The sequence below is a fragment of the Panthera onca genome, chromosome A1 (genome assembly GCF_046562875.1).
Source record: "Panthera onca isolate mPanOnc1 chromosome A1, mPanOnc1 haplotype 2, whole genome shotgun sequence".
NCBI classification, from domain to species: domain Eukaryota; kingdom Metazoa; phylum Chordata; class Mammalia; order Carnivora; family Felidae; genus Panthera; species Panthera onca.
Window position 1 is genome coordinate 86,341,090 of NC_138339.1, and position 20,573 is coordinate 86,361,662.

The 20,573-nt window shown below is 34.2% G+C and overlaps 1 protein-coding gene across 3 annotated transcripts in view; it reads right to left on the reverse strand.

The window, feature by feature from the left end:
- The window catches only part of ADGRV1 (adhesion G protein-coupled receptor V1), a 565,435-nt gene that overhangs the window by 412,167 nt on the left and 132,695 nt on the right, over positions 1 to 20,573 (reverse strand). For all 3 annotated transcript variants that reach the window (XM_078448177.2, XM_078448183.2, XM_078448190.2), the window contains exons 39-48: positions 16,921 to 17,014; positions 14,706 to 14,784; positions 14,465 to 14,603; positions 13,530 to 13,671; positions 9,397 to 9,659; positions 6,532 to 6,707; positions 5,579 to 5,703; positions 2,541 to 2,698; positions 2,303 to 2,449; positions 1,874 to 1,981 (exon numbers count right to left, since the gene is read on the reverse strand). In XM_078448177.2, coding sequence (XP_078304303.2) covers positions 1,874 to 1,981; positions 2,303 to 2,449; positions 2,541 to 2,698; positions 5,579 to 5,703; positions 6,532 to 6,707; positions 9,397 to 9,659; positions 13,530 to 13,671; positions 14,465 to 14,603; positions 14,706 to 14,784; positions 16,921 to 17,014 — 1,431 coding nt within the window. The remainder of the gene's footprint in view (positions 1 to 1,873; positions 1,982 to 2,302; positions 2,450 to 2,540; positions 2,699 to 5,578; positions 5,704 to 6,531; positions 6,708 to 9,396; positions 9,660 to 13,529; positions 13,672 to 14,464; positions 14,604 to 14,705; positions 14,785 to 16,920; positions 17,015 to 20,573) is intronic.

Here is a 20,573-nt window from a genome sequence, read left to right on the forward strand (position 1 = left end):
AGAATTTATTTTACATATAATTAGAAATCACTGAATAGTTTTAAAATGAGGAATAATATGAAATATTATTTTTAAAAGACTGCTCCAGCTACTTGATGGATAAGGGATGTGAGGAGTCAGAGAAGTTCTGAGAGCAGCTGGGAGGCTACTCCAACAGTGTGGGAGAGAAATGACAGGACCTGGACGAGGCAGTGAGAATAAGAGATGGAAAGAAATGTCTGTATTCAAAACATTACTAGGAGAAATAATCAAAAACAGTTATAAATTAGATGTGAATGAATAAAAATGAGTAATCAAGAAAGATGAATGCCAGCATTTGGTCTTGAGCAATTGCATTTATGAGGTTGCTATTTCCTGAGATGAAAGCAAGCATTGCAACAAGTTTCAAAGAGAAAATCAAAGTTAAGTTTGCGATATGTTATTAAACTTAGGTACTTACGGAGTGATGCCAACAAGAAGTTAGATATGTAAGTCTAGAAATTAGAGAAAAGGCTACCAAGAAAATTGGAAGACAGCCTATAACTGACACCTAAAGGCACAGGATTGATAAAAGTACCTGGATTGGACAAAAAGAAAAAGAAATTTGAACAAACACTAAAACTGAAAAACGCCAAGATATCTAAGTTCAGAAAAGGGAGGAGGAACTGGCGGTGGAAACTGAAAAGGGTGACACAGAGACACAGAAGGCAAACCTGTGTGGTATTTCAGAAATGAAGAGAAGAGGGGTGTCGGGGTGGCTCAATTGGTTAAGCATCTGACTTCGGCTCAGGTCATGATCTCATTGTTCATGAGTTCGAGCCCCACGTCAGTCTTTGTGCTGCTGGCTCAGAGATTAGAGCCTGCTTCGGATTCTGTGTCTCCCTGGCTCTCTCTGTCCCTCCCCTGCTCATGCTCTGTCTCACTCTCTCTCTCAAGAATAAATATTTAAAAAATTAAAAAAAAAAGAAATGAAGACAAGAGACAGTTTAAATTTGAGGATGAGGTAACTGTCACATGCTAATAGGAAGCAGCATAAGACAATGACCAAAAAAACATCCAGTGAATTTGCAACCCAGCTGTCATCAATGACCATGAGGAAAGACAAAAGCTGGTAGACAATTCTTTCACCGTGTCTTACTACAGAAGGGAGAAAAGAAATGAAACAGAAGGTAGAAGGGGGTGAGATCAGGAGAGAAATTTCTTTTGAAACTTGGAGATCCTGCATTTACACTGATTGCAATAATTTGACAGAGAGAGACACTAGTGATGCCAGACACAAAGGGAATAACTAAACCTTCTTATGGCAAGAGGAGCCTGGTTGTTATAGAAGGAAAACTTTTTCCATAACGGGATGGAGGAATAAGACTGGGTTTCAAGAAGGTTTCTGAATTTGGTCTTGGCAAGATGACTAAGCTCCTTTCTGGTAGATTTCATTTCAACAAAGTCATCAGCTGAAAATGCAATGAGAAGCAGGTAAGTGAGTCAGAGGAGTGAGAAAATTATCAAATAAGTATTATTAGGATTATGAGATGTAGTTAATTAGAGAACTGTGGAATTTCTGGGGGTGATGTTAAGCGCCCATTTGGCAATGCTAATCATGAATTATTAGTGATACCATCTGTCCAGTTACATGATTTTTCTGCATAATGTTTTCCAAAGCCATTAAACTCTAATTAAATGTTCATGCTTATTACTGCACTTGGTCTGCCTCTTGAAGACAATATTTATAATTCCAATGTTTAAAAATTAACTGTGAATAATTAATATCTACATTCTACTTTACTATTTTACCACCATCAAATAATGGGGTTTTTTTACACTAAATTTACAGACTACACCTTTGACGAGTTTCAAATACAGTACTTTTTAAAAATTCATTTTAAAAGAATCAGACCTGAGTTAATTCAGAATCATCTCTTTGACTTGCAACAATTAAATAATCTTGATTTTCTGAACTAAAATGTTTTACTTGAGAACTTTCCGAAATAATGATCGTTTGTACCTGCAAGGAAGATAAGACCATGGGAAAAAATATTTAAAGGCGAATTTAACTAGGAAAGGCTCTGAATACACTAATAGTATGAGTAATATTTGAAGTTCAAAATTTTAAAAATCATTCTGAACACTAGGAATGCATACTTAGGTGTCATTTCAAGACAGACAAAAATATCCCGGATAAAGTCACTCTGCTAAAATGTGTATCAACTTGCAAAAAGCTGCTTTTCATATTAATATAGAACATATATTATCTTCCATTTAGATCTTACAAATCTAATTTTCCTTTTAAATAAAGAAATCTACAAAAAATGAAGACATTTTTTACCAAGAATAATTTGAATCCAGATGTGAATGTATACACACTGATAACGGAAGGCTTTTCTTCATTTCTTTCTTCATGAGTAATCACAAAGTAAGGAGAAACACCAATATTAAATGCCTCACAAGTTTTAGGATTTTCTATATTTAAATCCTAGGAAATAAGGAATAACAGTTAATTCATGAGTCATCTGATATTTACATGTACATTTTATTTTATGTACTATAAAATGACTGATGTTTACCTCAAGTGGTATAAAAATCCCTTGCCATCGATAAATAGTAGAAGACACTTTTCTTAACATTACACCATAAATTGAATCTTCCAAAATAAAGAAACACCAACCAGAAGGCGATGCATCCAAAAAACTTTGAACTATGGAAAACACAGCATCCATTCCCCCTGAAAAACATAAATCATGATTTGCTAATGTAAAACCCCTTCAAATCTTTATGCCAAATTTATTGTTTAAACAGTTCAAGTAGTGAGTTTGTTATAAGACATAAATGGTGTGTGTGTATAAGACAAAAAATATAAGCCAGAGAATTTAAAAAATAACTAAAAATAACAACTTTTAAAAATTGTTAAAACTCTGTTCTAAATCTACATAGATCTTTCCAAAGTGCATTTAAAATACTAAATGTATATTTAAAAATGTTTTAATGTTTATTTATTTTTGAGAGAGAGAAAGAGAGACACAGTGAGTGGGGAAGGGGCAGACAGAGAGCGAGGCACAGAATCTGAAGCAGGCTCTAGGCTCTGAGCTGTCAGCACAGAGCCCAACGTAGGGCTCAAACCCAAGAACCACGAGATCATGACCTGAGCCAAAGTCAGACACTTAACCGACTGAGCCACCCAGGCACCCCTAAAATACTAAATGTATATTTCAAAGGGAAATATGCTCAACATGATTTTTATCAACTTTCATAAAGATGATGAAAATATAATTGAGAAATGTTTAAATAATCTAGTTTTATAGAAACACACTAAATGTTTAGTTTTAAAAACTTACACTGTTAATTTGAAACTATGCCCATCCACTGATTTCTTGCTTTACACATTATATATTTAAGAACACCAAAACAGACTCACCTACTTTAAATAGTTGTCAAGTTTTTAATCAACTTATCACAGGTACATGTCCCAAATTTTGCACATTTAAACAAAGACAAAAAAAATCCCTATCCCATGAACAATAATTTTTAAAAAGCTCTACGTTTTATTATCATACCAGTTTCCCAAAGAAATTTCTTGTTAAACTTTAGCTAATGTGTGAATAATAAGAATAAATGTCAAGGTTGAAATCTAGGCTCCTTATAAATTATTGATCATTTTCAGATTACCAGTTCAAGAAGTCATGTCAATGCCTCAAAGTGATTTCCTTTCCTAAAAAACAAGTATTTTAAATTCCTACTGTCATCTTTTAAAGGTATACCACAGCTTTCGCATTAAGAGTCTGAATGTTTTACATTAAGGTCCTTACCATCTGGCCTAATCCTTCCCTACCATAATGCAGGAAGATGGTGAATGAAAAATAAATAATGCTGACATTTAAGAATCTCCAACATACACCCTCACAAGTACTTCCAAAAACACATGCAGATTCCAAACCATAATGAGATAACTGAATTAGAAATCATACTCTTTCCTTTTTGGATCCTATCACCTCCTGTCTTTTAGAAAATTATACCGCTACTAACCCTTTCCATTTTAAATATTCACTCTTTCTCTACTTACTAGGCCTTTTCTGTCAGCATTTAAATATGCTTAGGTGTCTCCAAACTAAACAAATGAATAAACAAAACCCCTTGAGTCCTACACCATATCACTACCTTTGCTAGGTCCTACCTTCTCAGTCAAACCTCAAACAGTTACATATATTTGAGGTCTCCATTCCCTTACCTCCATTCAAAATGTTATTTCAATTCCTATCCCTCTATACAAATAGCTCTTGCTATTTTATTCCTTCTCTATTGCTAACCACAATAGACATTTTTTGGTTTTTATCTTACTGGGCTTCTACACCAGCAACTAACACAGTTACCACTCCTTCCTTTTTCAAACACTCTTCTGCTGCTGTCTGCAATCCCACATTCCCTTGGGTTTCTCACACTAGGTCTTCTACGTCTCCTTTGCTTCATCCTCTTCCTCTCCCTAGTAACTCAATTTGAGCCTTCTCAGAGCTCAGTCTGGGTCCTCCTCCCTTCTCTACCTACAGTCCCTCTTTCCAGGTTTTTACATGAATTTCCATGATTTTAAATACAACATACACACTAAAGATATCCAAATTTATCTCTGCAAAAGTTTCTGTTCCTTTGAGTCTAGAGAAATGTCTTCTCAAAAGTAACTCAAATTCAAAATGTGTTAAATCACATATTTTACTCCCTCTCACCAAAATAACACCTAGCCCTCATCCATTACTCCTTTTCTTACTGGCAAGTATGACTCTCCATGCAACCACAGAAGCTAAAAATCTAGTAATTATCTCTGCAATCTCCTTCATACACAATCCATCACTTTGTCCAAAAGACCATAGGCTGACCTTTTGTTTGTCTCCTTTCATCCTCTCTTTTCTTCTTTGCCAAATCATTCTCTACACAGTACCAAGAATTGTATCTTTGAAATGCAAATGAGATTATGCCACACTCCACAAATATACCTGGCAACTCTCCTGTAAGCATGAACCACTCAGAGACTTTCCATTAACCCTAGAATAAAGACTAAAGTACCTAACATATTCTTCAAGCTCTTCAATGATCAGGTCTTACCTAGTTCTTCAAAGTCAACTCTCCCACTTATTTCTAACTCCAATGTCCACTCTACAGTTCATCATTTCTACACTTTTTTATGCCTCTAGACTTGTGCCTCAATAGTTTCCCACCTTCCCTCCATGGTCCTCCAACTCAGATCTTTGCAGAATCAACATCACTCATCATTCAATCCTTGTTCAAACACTGATACTCTTGGGAAGCACTCCTTCGTGTTCTCACAGCACTTAGAATTACTCCTTTAAAACATTTATTACAGTTTTAAACTACATACTGAGTTTTACTTACTGAGTTTATTTTTGTCTCCTCCTAAATTCTAAGCATCATGAGTTCAATATCATGCCTGACACATGATAGACTCTCAATAAATATTTGCGGCTGCAATAAAAGAATTAGACATCTGTTCTCCATTTTCAACAGATCCATAAGATACAATTCATGGGGGGAAATTAAATCTGATAGATGCGATCTTTCTCGGTTATAAAATTTTGTGCTTACAAGAAACCAAACGTACTCATGCCAAAGGCTGTTTCAGATACTGTCTCCCACTCCACACTCACAGCTAAATCAATGCCATTAGTGCGTGACACGTTTAAATATACAGTCCTGTTGGCTTCTTCAACGTCTATAAACGTGGCTCTAAAAAAAAAAGATTACAGAAAGCAGAAAATAATATAATTTCTACATACTGAATATATATATCACAATGCTAGAATATATTTAATACACTTTTAAATTTACATAAGTCAAGGTGAGATCCATCCACAAATTTCACACAGCATGAAAATTAGACCCCTACAGCTCAAAATATTAATTTATGAAGATTAAAGAAGTACTATGATCTGATACTGTGGTTTTAAAAATATACTAAGTACATTCTTAAGTATTAAGAAATACCCAGAGTCAGTAACTTCATACTATATATTCTAAAAAATAAAGCTTTGTCACTCCTAAGTTTCCTCTTAGATGAATCAACAGCATATCAAAAAGAAAAAAAATGAATCCAAAAATTATTAGTTTAGTACTAAAACTAGATCTACTGGAGTATTTCTAAGAAATAGAGTATTTCTAAGAAATAAAAAATCAAATACGTGTCAGCTTCCAGTGGAATTTCAAACTACAATCATGTTAATATATGTATGAAGAGTCATTCATTTGGTTTGAACAGCTAAATATTTTTATACCATTTCTTGCTTTTTACCATCACTGAAAATACAAAATTGTACAAGTCTTCACTTGAAAGTGGGAATTCCAAGGAAATAAGAATTCTAATAATACCATTATACAAGACATGATTAGGTTTTGGATGTTCCTTGTCACAAGAGGGCATAACGCCTCTCTGGATCTATCTGCTGGAGCTCATTTTAAAAGTACCCTTTAAAAGAGTCGGAGATCAATTTCCCTCTGCATTTTCTTTATGTCAAAAGATATTTCCTACTTGACAATTTCCTTATGAATAAACTATACCTATTTGCAACTGCAGAGATACTGAATAACCCCAGAGGGGCCTGGTTTTGCAAAACTGTTATCAGGGTTTGAACATGTGCCCCCAGTCTAGCACCTCCAGTCGGATTAAACAAGGTGCATACAAAATGCTCATCCATCTCTGGTTCAGTGTCCAATATGGCGGAAATGTGTAGAGCCTGAAAACAAAATTAAAAGATAAAGTTACTAGACTTCAGTATTTCTGCAATACACATACAAAGAAATCTGCTAAACATTTTTGACAACAAGATTATACATTTTGGAAAAGATCGCTTCTTTTTTATCTTAATACTGATCCCCATAATATGTAATAGTTATAAGTGTTTCAAGTTACCACTTTCAAGATTTTCAACACTGTGATATATTGCACTGAAGTCTCTAAAAATAAATTTTATGACATTTAAAAATAATGTTGACATTAAAAAAATAAATTTAGGTCTTGATGTTTGCTAACTCTTTATCCTGCTTAGCTACATAACTGCATCAGTCTCATTCTAGTGTAAGAGTCACTGTAAAAAAAAGCAATTATAGCCATAGTAGGCACAAATTAGAAACAACCCACATGTTTATCAAAAGAAAGACAGATAAACAAATACTGGTCTATTCAGTGCAGTGCTACTCAGCAATAAAAAAGAACCAACTATAGGGGTGCCTGGGTGGCTTAGCTGGCTAAGCATCCAACTCTTGATTTCGACTCAGGTCATGATCTCATGGTTGTGAGATCAAGCCCCACATCGAGCTGCACACTGAGCACAGAGCTTGCTTAAAATTCTCTCTCTCTCTCACTCTCTCTCTGCTACTCTCCCCTGCTCAAGCTCTCTCTCTCTCTCTCTCTCAAAAAAACAAAAAACAAAAAAACAAAAAAACACCAACAACAAAAACCCGAACTACTGATGCAACTCAATAGATCTCAAAAACTACGTAGGCCAAAAGAAGCCAGATAAAAGGGTACATGCTATATGGTACCTATTTATATGAACCTCAAGAATCAACAAAACGAGTCTTCAATGACAGAAACCAGAAAGTAGTTTCTCTGGTGAGGGCAAGAGAAAAGAAAGAAACTTCTAGGTGATGGTAATACTCAATATATTAATCTGAGTGTGGTTACATGGGTGTATATATATTTTGAAAGTTAATGACCCATGTACTTAAGATTTTTGAATTTTACTGTTTATACCTCAAAATAAAAACATGGGGAAAAAGACCGTTACATAAGTGAAAGAAAATTCTACTTAATCCAATTTTCTCTAATGTTTAATTTGCCTAATTAACAGAAAGATCTTTAAACACTGTGAAAAAGAATCTTTTAAGAAAAAAATGTTAACATAGTAATTTATATTTTAATTATATTATATATTTATATTAATATAATTCATAATAATGATCAATTATTATAATTAGAAAGATTATATGTTTTATATAGATGTGTATTTATTATAGACATCTATATATTATATATTAATATTTATATAATATATATAATAATATATAATTTATATAATATATAATTATATATTAATTATAATGAATAATTTTTATAATTTAAATAGATAATAAAAATAAAAATGTTTATTAAATTAATTAAATTAAAAACATTTTTTAAAAGAGGAAAATGCCTGTGAATGTAAAGCAATGGAAAATTCATCAAATACTTAAAATTTGAATTCTTTTATATCTATATCAAGATATAAGTATTCTTAAATGATTAAACTTTCAAATTTCCAAAAACATGAAAAAATTGGACATGTAAATAAATACGAATTTAAAATGAGTTAAAGTGTACACAAACTGATCACAAAGAAAAGTGATTACCAGGTAGACTGTTTTTAGATAACATAATTTTAAATACATTACTTTATAATTATACTTTATGTCAGGCTTGAAAAATCTTAGGCAAATGTAGTTAGCAATTTTAAGCTTTAACTGTGTTTTAAAACATAAAATTTAGGGGCGCCTGGGTGGCTCAGTTGGTTAAGTGTCTAACTCTTGATTTCAGCTCAGGTCATGATCTCACGGTTCATGCAACTGAGCCCCGTGACAGGCTCTGTGCTATCAGTGCAGAATCTGCTTGGGATCCTCTCTCTCCTCTCTTGCTCGTATCCTCTCTCTCTGTCTCTCTCAAAAATAAATAAATAAACTTTAAACTGAATGAATGAATGAATGAATGAATAAAATTTAGTTGGGGGACAGAAAATTATCAATATACAGAAAAGGAAGTTTCAGAAGGTAAACTTCCATAAGTATAGATCACATTTATAATTAACCCCAAATCCAGCATTTCTTCTCCAATAAGCTATTCCTATTCACACAGGATACAGGCTTCTCAAATAAGCAGGCTAGAGTAAGCAATTATATTTTGTTTAATGAAAATGTGGCCAAAAGGATGACTGGCTAGGGCTTAGTGACTATAATAAATGGTTTAGAGTTTTTTAGCTTTTGTTTTAAAAATAATATAAAGTGAAGTATGTTACCTAGTTAACATTTACAACAGCAATATGTACATTTTCCTTATTACTTGCACATTCCACTACCCTATTTGCAGAACAAATTTCTCCACCAGCACTCTATGCAGACTATATAGCACTGTAACACTTTCACATGGTAATCTAATCATCTCTGCCTGTCATCTAGTCTGGGAGAACTTTTTTTTTTTCTTTTTAGGACCCAGGGTAGTCCCCTAAGAGAAAATTATTCATAAATATTACTTATTCTGATTAAAGAACATTAGAAACAACCCACATGTTTATCAACAGAAAAATGGATAAACAAATAATGGCCTATTGAGTGCAGTGCTACTCAGCAATAAAAAAGAACCAATTGCAGGGGCATTAAAGCCTCATACTATACCTTGAAGCGAACACCTTCTTCTAAAACAATGTAGCCTTTGACAGGGGTCAGATCTTTGGACTCCACTGAGGAGTTTACCTCTGTCACAATGAACTGAACTGTCACAGTTCCAAAGAGTCCTTGTGCAGGTTCCCGAACAACATACAATAGCGCACTACTCTCCTGTATGTAGAGAGCTGTCGGTTCTCTTAGGAAAAAGTGCTCACTGTTGTTAAATGATAGGACTCCAGGGCCATCATCATTAGCAAGGATGGTAATTAACGCTGTTGAAATAAAAATATTAAAGCACTAAATCAAAATAGGGCAGGTTATAAGTACTGGGAAGTATGGAGATGTTTCATTATAAACTAAGACAACTCTTTTCTAGATCACCTTAAAAATAAAGGGAATTTTAAAAGGCATTTAATAAAATTCCATATTCACTCATGATATAAAAATAGTCAGTAATATTAAAATAAAAGGCACCTTTCTCGTCAACCTCAAAAGCCAATAACAAAGACCTAACTCAATGTTGAAACATTGGAAGGGTGCCACTAAAAACAGAAAGACGACAACAATACCTGCCATTACTGCTACTATTCAGCATTGTCCTGGAGCCAGGAGCCAGGTAACAGGTATGAAAACAATGGAAAGGAAGAGTCAGAACTAACACTATTTTCTAGACAACATGATTGTCTTCTTAAAAAAAAAAAACAGGAGAAAAAACTTCTTAGAACTATTATAAGAGTTGAAAATGTAAGCTGAGTAACCTTCAAAAACTAAGAGCTTTTTATTTTTTACTACCATTAATGATAATATGAATAATAGCAGTGGAACAACTAATCCTACTGGGAACTTACAAATTACACAGGTTAACCTGTGTTAACCCATTTAATTCTCACAATCCTAGGGGGTTGATTCTATTACTATTTTCACTTTACAAATCCAACGGCTGAAGCACAGAGAGGCAATCTGTGGAAGTACACAAGCTAGCAAGTGGCAGTACTGGTGCTCAGAGCTAGGAAGTGTGCTATGGAACATGCATCTAAAAGATTATTATAGGGGCGCCTGGGTGGCTCAGTCGGTTAAGCGGCCAACTTCGGCTCAGGTCATGATCTCACGGTCCGTGAGTTCGAGCCCCGCGTCGGGCTCTGTGCTGATGGCTCAGAGCCTGGAGCCTGTTTCAGATTCTGTGTCTCCCTCTCTCTCTGCCCCTCACCTGTTCATGCTCTGTGTCTCTCTGTCTCAAAAGTAAATAAACATTAAAAAAAATTTTAAAAAAAATAAATAAAAGATTATTATAATATCTCTATGTATAAGCTATAACTATTAAAAAAAACAACAGAAAAGGGACCTCATTCACAATAGCAACAATACCTAGAAATTAAAGTTAAAAATAGAGGACCTATATGAACAATGTATACAGTGTTAATGTGTGACTGTGACCAATGCTATCAGTGTCTCTTCCATGCCCCCTAGGCCCTTTCAAGACCACTTCAAGAGTTTCTTTTGCCAACTGATCTTTCTACCTGAGGACACCATCAGCTGATGCAGGAATAAAGCCAGAACTGCTGGAGACTTAACACCCAAGAGCATACTCAAACAACGAGGGACAGGAGCTGGTGAATGAATATCCCAACTTCTTTTTAGGACGATCACCCTGAGCTTTGCTCATCTCAGTGTCTAGGAAGGACCCCAGCAGCACTGAGCTCCAGTTGCCCAAAGCAGTACCATTCGTCAGCCCAACTTTTACCAGCCTTCTTCTCTCTCTCTGTCTCACTTCTTCACTTCTCACTATGTCTCCAGAGATCACTTCCTCCAATAAACTACTTCCATCCAAATCCTTGTCTCAGGGTTTGCTTTTGAAGGAACACAAATTAAAGCAATGATACAAAAGATGATCTAAATTAATGGAAAAGTATATCATATTTCTAAATGAAAAAACAGTATTATAATGATGCTGAGTTCTTTCAAATTAACCTAAAACTTGAATTCAACCCCAAAACTATCAAAATAGTTGCTTTATGGAATTCAGTTCATTGATTCTAAAGTTCATATGGAAAAGATACTTGAAAGAATAGGTGAGATGGTACAGAGAAAAAAAATAAAAAGTATTTGGCCTAAAAAAATAAAATGTATATTAAAGCTATGATAAATAAAACTGCTATTAGTACATAAAACAGGCAAATAGAACAGAATTAGAGGCCAGGAAAAACAGATGAAAGAGAGAGAGAGAAAGAGAGAGAGAGAGAGAGAGAGAGATGTTAAAATCCAAAGAAATTCCTGCTGAGGATGTGAAGAAATAAAAATTTTATATATAACTTTGGAGTGGGGGTAATAAAGAAGGCAGCTGTTGTCCTTTCCACTCAATACCCAATGTACTCAACAGATGATCTTAATTACTCATCTATACAAAGATTTATATATAAGAATATTTATTGATATTTTACGGAATTTTTGAAATGGTCTAAAGGCTGATTAATGGGGCATAGTTTAAGAAATCACCCACTATCAAAGCACTGAGGACTGTTTTTAGATTTAAAAACAGAAAATCGCAAGTATAAAGTAAACCTGACAGAATAAGATAGTCCTCATGGTCGTGGGCATATAACCTACATAATTCCAAACAGAATTGTATTAGGCCTTTTTTAGGAATGCTTAAGTTTGAGTGCTCTTCTTTCCTATTACATAGAATGTAAAAGGAAGATGTGGATAATCATCTTGTGACAAGTAACATTAGCCTTGTGTGGAAGCCAATATGCCAAAAGGCAAGGAGAAGAGGCAGAGAACAACAAGGTCTTTGGTGGCATGTTAAGTCCTGGTACCACTGCATCTAAAACTGTGTATGCCTCTGGACCCTCAGATTAAATGAGCCAATAAATTACCTTTAAGTCCATTTGAATTGGGTTTTCTATTGTTTATACATAAAAGATTCTTAATCAACACATCATTTCCATTCCTACAACCCTTTACATACAACCCACTATGTTGTATGTACAAAAAAATATATATTTTACGAGTGCCTGGGTGGCTCAGTTGGTCAGCGTCCCATTCTTGATTTTGGCTCAGGTCATGATCTCACAGTTTATGGGATTGAGCCCACATCAGGCTCTATGCTGGCAATGCGGAGCCTGCTTGGGATTTTCTCTCTCCTCTCTCTCTCTCTCTCTTTCTCTCTCTCTCTCTCTCTCTCTCTCTCTGCCCCTCCCTTGCTCATGCTCTCTCTCTCTCTCTCTCTCTCAAAATAAGTAAACATTTTTTAAGGTATATTTTCAACATACTCTGAATTTGAAACATGGCTGTAGACTCAAGAAAGGTTCTAAATACACAGAAATATCAATCTGTTTTATTAATATGGCAATAAAAGTAAAACCCAGTTCTTGAATTACTCAAGATTCTTTCATGTTTTTTATTACAAATCAAAATTTTTTTCACATATAGACCAATAATTTAGGAATATAAAAGTTAATTAAATTAAGGGAATCCCAAAGAACTCTCAGCCACTAGCTAAAACAAGAGGTTGAAGAGTCAGTCAACTCTTGGTCTTCTAAATGCACCTGACATATCACTACAGAAACTAAATTAAGTGACTTTTAAAGAGACCTTCCAATCCTACAAGTTCTATATTTCCATGAAGTTTTCTCCTCTCTTTTTTACCCTCTCTAAGCAGTCAGTATCATATCTAACAAGCAGTAAATTAGTATGACATTTCATAACAATGTCAAACTGCTCCAAAGAATTGTGGCTCCCATAATGTCTTAGGTATCAGTATACTTCAACTTTATGTGAAAATACTATAGCAATAAAATGATACTAAACAACTTGTCATTCCCTCTATTGGTAAACAGGAAACCAGAGAAGAATTTAAATTCTAAATGAAAGACATTTAGTTATTTAATTTGTAGCTACAGAAATGACTTAATATAATTGTTACTACGAACCTACTTTTTTGTTTTACACACACACAAACACACACAACTACACAAGGCTGGAAGGACTATTATACTGACATAGGGATTCCAAAATGTTGAATTTAAAATGCTTTTTATTCTAAGCATAGAAAACTATCAAGACTTTAATCCCTGTACAACTGCCTCCATGTTAGGAAAACATCATGGGTGAAAGTGAACTGTATATAAGAAATTGTTAATTACCTATTGTTTTTTCCCCCAGCTCTAGTCCAGGAGAAGGATTTGTTAAAATCAGCTGAAATGTTTCATCTCCTTCTGGAATGTCATCATCAAGAACCATGATGTCAATATTTTTATACCTTTCTCCATCAACAAAATGAAGAATCTGGACAAGAAAGTGAAAGTAGGTGGTATTATATATAAATATATGATTGATTTTTCACAGAATATTTGGCAAAAATACAATATGGCTGGCAATATGAAATAAACTTTTTAATAAAAATAAGGGATTTTCCCTTATTTTTTATTGACCTTTTTTATTTAAATTGACAACATTAAGTTTAAAAAGTAAAATGTGTGGAGAAAGAGAAGAAAGTAAACATTTGACTGAGGAATAAAAGGCACCAAGAGACAAATTAAAAAGCATTTTAAAACACTAATTGTGTTTCAGTAAATTAAAACAAAGAAATAAAAGACTTAAAATTTTCAGCACGCCTGGCTGGGTCAGTTAGTAGAGTATACAACTCTCAATCTCAGGGTTGTGAGTTTGAGCCCCATGTTGGGTGTAGAGATTACTAAAAAATAAAATAAAAACTTAAAAACTAAAAACCTTAAACTTTCAAGAAGCATAAGAAACACTCCAGAAAATATGTTTCTAATGATATAAATATAATGATATAAATTCTTTGACACAATAACTTGTGTTCTCCATTATCATATATTGCAATAAGACAGTGAATAAAATAATATCAAATATTAAAACAAAATAATAAATGAATAAAATAAATAGAGAATAATGTTTACAACTAAAAATTTACAAATTTTACTAAAATAGTGAAGGGAGCTATTCCATAACGTAGAAGTCTTCTACCCTAATTTAATATGCAATACATAATAGTTCATTACTTTCAGATTTATTACTACAAGACCTAAGTCACTATAATTCACAAGGAATTCACCGATGGGGTGAAGATGTAATCCAGCCCCAGCTGTGCTTCCAAATTCTGGGCATATACAAACAAGGAAACATGGCCAAGAGTCCTTTTGCTTCGCTGAGCTACCAATGTTAAACTTCCTTTGGTTTCATTTACTGCAAACCTAAAATAAACATAATACATTAATCTTTTCCTTGTAAGATTTTATTCAGTAGATAAAAAATCTGAAACTCAGGAAAGGACTCTTACACAGCTTTGGTCTTACCTGCTATGTTGCCATTCGATTACACCTCGAGCACCATCATTGGCATCAATAATAATTTGTGCAGTCAAGCCCTCTGAATCTGAAAACAACACAGAAATATATTTTTAAATAGAAATGATTAAAAAAGAATGATTTGACACAGAATTTAAAGACCATCCTTTGAGATCATATAATTTCTAATATAGAGATATCATAGACATTACTCAAAGATGTTTAAGAAAATAAAATATAAATGCTTATAATATTTGAATAAGAAAACTTTTTCCTAACAAGAACACCCACTTACTGAAATCTAATGAACTGAGAACAATATAAAATAAGCAACTGAGGTTATGGTTTTATTTCTATTATTTTAATCCATTTCAAGAGGAAAGGAAAATAGGGACTACTGGACGAAGTAGAAAGAACAAGAAAAGAGAAAGGAATGGAAAGAGAAAGGCGATAAGTACTGCAGAGAAAAGTGCAGGTTTAAGGAGAAGCAGGGAGAGACAGGGATACAAGGTGAGACAAAACGGAAAGATGGGGGAAGGTTAGGTGGCACAGAGACTAAGACTGAAGTTTTATCCCTTTTTAACTTATACTCGGTCTACCAAGTTCAGTATATTCCCAGTATTCATTATTCAGTCTTGAAATATTAACCGTGTCCCTGTTTAGTTTTTTAATATTTTGTCCTTTTCCCTTTAAAATTTGAAGGCTCTACCTTACTCTTATGATACTTCTAACAGTGGCCTAGGTGGGGAAGGGATACGGAGGGCGTAATTCTCTCTGAGCGAAGAGAACATTGTCAAGAAAAGAATATAAAATCAAAATTTGTGTCCATCAGACTAGAGGCTTCACAGCATAAGCCCAGCTCCACCATCTCCTCACTGTGTGACTCTGGGCATGTTACTTAGCTTCTCCTAGCCTCCACTCCCTCATCTGTAAAGTGCTCAAGTGTAACGAATGATGGTACTGACATATAAAGCACTTGAAACAGGGGCATTAGAAAGCACTCAACAGAAGTTACACTATTTAAGTTACCTCTAATATGAGTATAAAGAAATATGAAGTAAGTTTTCTTAGCATGAACAGTAATTATCTTATAATAAATACTGGATATAAACAGCTTAGTCACCGGAGTCATAAATTCCTTTTGTAAAAGAACCAAACCTTTTCACATACAGTAAAACCTTGGATTGCAAATAACTTGTTTTGCGAGTTTTCTGCAAGAAGAGCAAACATTTCTAATAAATTTTAACTTGATAAACAGGCAATGACTTGCAATATGAGTAGTATATGACGCCAAATGTCACATGATCACAAATGAGGCAATGGTTCTTGAAATTTGCTTTGATATTTGAGTGCTTTGGATTACAAGCATGTTTCCAGAACAAATTACACTCGCAAACCAAGGTTCTTACTGTAATATGTTATAAACTCATTATTCTCTTCTGTTATTTTCAAAGTTGTCATACTGAGTCTCACAAGTGAATGAGGAAAACTTATTCCTTAGGTTACTCCTCTTGGCCATGCTTCTCTTCCTTGAACCCAGGCTAATTTCCCACCATCCAGCCCATCTTCTAACCAAGGGAGGGGGAACAGGCTACCACAGGGCTCACAGCCCACACTTCCCAGGCCATCATACCTACAAGCTTCAGACAAAATTCTCAATACTAAATGCCCAAACTGCACACTAAAGATTGTGTTTTAAAATAAGAATACACCTTGTTAAAGTAATCTACGTAAATCTATACTGAGGTTCAAGTTTTACCTTTCAGTCTGTAATGAATAAAGTGAATCTTTTCTAAAGCATGAAAAGAAAGAGGTAAAAGGTCAAAAAAGAAGCAGAGAACACAGTAAACAAACAAAAGTACTGCTTACCCTAAAGAAAAATAAAATCATCTGACAGTTTGGAGATCTAATAAAAATAGCAAATTAAATTTTAACAGGAAAAATGCCTAAGAACTAATTATATTTTTAAGATTACAAATTTCGTCATAAATAGTTGTAAAATTTAGAAAGCATGACACAATAAATAATTCTTGAATGTGTTTATGACGTCCAATGTACAAAAATGCAACAGATGACAATCTCTAAATTAAAATAAACCTAAAAGCTCACTATATTTTCTTTCATAGCTGAGATTAACAAGTATTATAAGCGATTACTTCTGATTTAAAAATGAATAACTTTACTTCATTTGCAGTGAATAAACGAAAACAAACAAAAATCATACCTAGTCTAGGAGGAAATGAAGTTAAAGGAGCCATGATAAGGTCAACATAAGTTAAATTCACAAGGAAATATTCTTCTAGCTCTGGTATGTCGTCCTGCAAAAATTATACCCATTAAATTCCCTATAGTTACGCTCTCAAAGTCATGACCTCTCACAAGCAGTTTTTAAAATTATCTGGTAAATATATACACTTAAGTAGTATATAACAAGTATAAAAATGCAAAGCTAGAATAGAAAAGATTTAAAATTTTAAATAAACGTTCTTGGCTATGATGTTTTTTTCAGATTTGACACCAAAAGCAAAAGCATAAATAACCAAGTGGGACTACAACACACTAAAAAGCTTCTGCACAGCAAAGGAAACCATCCACAAAATGAAAAGACAACCAGTGGAATGGGAGAAAGTATTTGCAAATCACATATATGATAAAGAGTTAACATCCAAAATACATAAAGAACTGCTACAACTCAGCAGCCCCTCCCTCCAAAAAAACCCCACAAATAATCTGATTTAAAAATGTACAACAGATCTAGTTATTTTTCCAAGAAAGATGTGGCCAACACATACAGGAAAAGGTGCTCAATATCACTGATCATCATGGAAATGCAAATCAAAACCAGAATGAGACATTACCTTACATTTCTTAGAATGACTATGATCAAAAAGACAAGCGATAAATATTGGTGAGGATGTGGAGAATAGGGAGCCCTTGTGTACTGTTGGTGGGAATGTAAATTTGTACAGCCACTATGCGACACAATATGCAGGTTCCTCAAAGAATTAAAAATAGAACTACCATATAATCCAGCAATCCCACACCAGGGTATATACCCAAAGGTAGTAAAAACAGGGTATCGAAGAGATATCTGAACTCCCATGTCCGCAGAATTATTCACAGTAGCCAAGATACAGAAACTTAAGTGTCCATCAATGAGTGAATGGATGGGGAAGATGTGGTGTATATATACATGATGGAATATTATTCAGACACAAGGAAGACAGAAATCCTGCCATTTGCAACAACATGGATGGACCTAGAGGGCATTTTGCTAAGTGAAATAAACCAGACAGTGAAAAACAAATACTGCATGGTATCACTTATATGTGGAATCTGAAAAAAAAAAAAAAAAGAAAGAAAGAAAGAAAGAAAGTTAAACTCACAGAAACAGACAGTAGCAAACTGGTGGCCAGGGCCAGGGGCCGGGGGGGTGGGAGAAATAAGGAGAAGTTGGTAAAAGAGTACAAACTCAGCTCTAAGATAAATAAGGTCCAAGGGTCTCATGTAAAACACAGTGACTATATAGGTAATAACACTGTTATCATATAATTGAAATTTTAAAAATTCTCAGACACAAAAAAAGATAAACAGGTCAGGTGATAAATATGTCCATTAAACAGATAGGAGGAATCTCTTTCACAAGTATACATGTATCAAATCACCACAAGGGCACCTGGGTGGCCCAGTCGGTTAAGCATCTGACTTGGGCTCAGGTCATTATCTCAGTTTGTGAGTTTGAACCCCCGTCAGGCTCTGCACTGATGCTGTGGAAAGCTGCGTAAGATTTTCTCTCTCTCTGCCCCTTCCCCTGCTCATGTTCTCTCTCTCAAAGTAAATGAACTTTTTTTTTAAAAAAATCACAATATACATTTTAAATATCTTACAATTTTATATATATTTTGGATTCTGCATAAGTGATACCATGCAGTATATAATATTTCAATAAAGCTGAAATTTAAAAAAAAAATAATAAAAGTATAAACTTACACCTATTGTACGATAAGTTATTAGGTTCAACACACGAAACTGCTAATATATTTTTTCCTAAACTGATATGTCAACCAATAACACAAATATACAAAACTAATAAAATTTAAATATAATGGAAGAAAAGAAGGTTTTAAATTACCTTACTATCCAATGATTGGAATGTGGAATACAATACCATGAAAAAAAAATACAGACTTCACAGTCAAGGAATATATTAATAATAAATATAATAATAAATAATTATAATAATGAGTGCCTGGCCTACAGAGAGTCCTTTAAAAGTGATAGCTATTTGTGATGGTTAATTTTTTAATGTTTATTTATTGATTTTTGAGAGGGAGAGAGAGAGAGAAAGGGCATAAACAGGGGGAAGAGTAGAAAAAAAGGGATAGACACAGAATTCGAAGCAGGCTCCAGGCTCTCAGCTGTCAGCACAGAGCCCGATGCGGGCTCGAACTCACAAACTGTGAGATCATGACCTGAGATGAAGTCAGATGCTTAACCGACTAAGCCATCCAGGCACCCCTGTGATGGTTAATTTTAATACACTATTACTTTTAATCACTAGTTCCCATAACAGCATTGAAAATAAGGCAGATATCCAAAACTTAAGGACTAGCAAAACCCCTGTCAATCATGACAAGACAGTCAACAATATTTACATAAAAACCCAATGTCTGTGTGTGTGTGTGTGTGTGCGCATAGTGTCAGTACATACATTTTGTATTATTCATTTTATTTAATGGAGATGTATTTCATTGTGAAAAAATAGGAAATGGTCTCTAAACTATCTTCTATACTATACAGACCAATGGGAGTTATAGAATCAGTTATGTAAAAGGGACAGTCCCTTACTCATCCCCACTGTTCCTCACTCTCATGCAGCAACTCCCCTATCACTGCTCACCCTGTCCCCCAACCCAGGCCTGGCTTATTTCTGTGTACAGGCCTGTAGTCTCTTAACCTCATGCCACTCAGGGAATAGAAAGGGCTACAAAGACCTAGGGAGGAAAAAAAAGGTAAACTGGAAACTCTATGTTCATAAAACTAGACTCTGCAAGGAAAAGAAGGGTTGGCTACATATTTTGTTTTAAAAATTATCATATCTAAGGAATAATCCATTTATTTATATTTACTTATTGTATTAATAGGTTACATATTTGAAAGAAGACTTGGCTTAATGTTTTGTTTTGTTTTTACCAAATCGTGTTACATGTCACATGCTGAGTATTACCTTTTATCTTAAGGCTCTAGAGATCTCATACTACTGTATGAGGTCACTATGCAATGGTAATCAACAAAGTGTAAGAGTTACTAACTTCAGATGATGAATGGTTTACACTACTTAGAATTTTCTAAAAGTAAAAAGCTTCTGAGCAAATAAAACCTTTTCAAAAACAGAAGCCCCAAAATACAGACTAGTTGAAAATTATTTTTCTAAAGCAGTATTTATGGTCTTCCCTCCAACACACATACATACCATCTCCTACCTTCTCCATACATACTACTTTCATAAACCTTTCGGAAACGTATGCAGGTAGCTGAAGCACTGGGTCCCAAAACAGCATGAGGTTTTACAAGATGAAAAATCATTTAAAATGTAATTTCAGTCACCAGTGATAAGTTTGACCGTAATCACATTTTATGCCATCAGCCTCCAGTGAGTTTCTCACTATCTCTAATTTAACCATTCCTAACAACTAAAATGCTGACCTACATGGATTTGCTGGTCCAACGAATCCTTTGGAGTAATCAAAATGCTTCCCTGGAATCTCGTAAGACAATGCCTATCTTAAAGGGGACTGCCCTAAAGAAGTTCTCTTTATCAGGAGATGTTTCTATAACAAAATACACAACAGACCAGCCTATTTTGACAAGAACAGA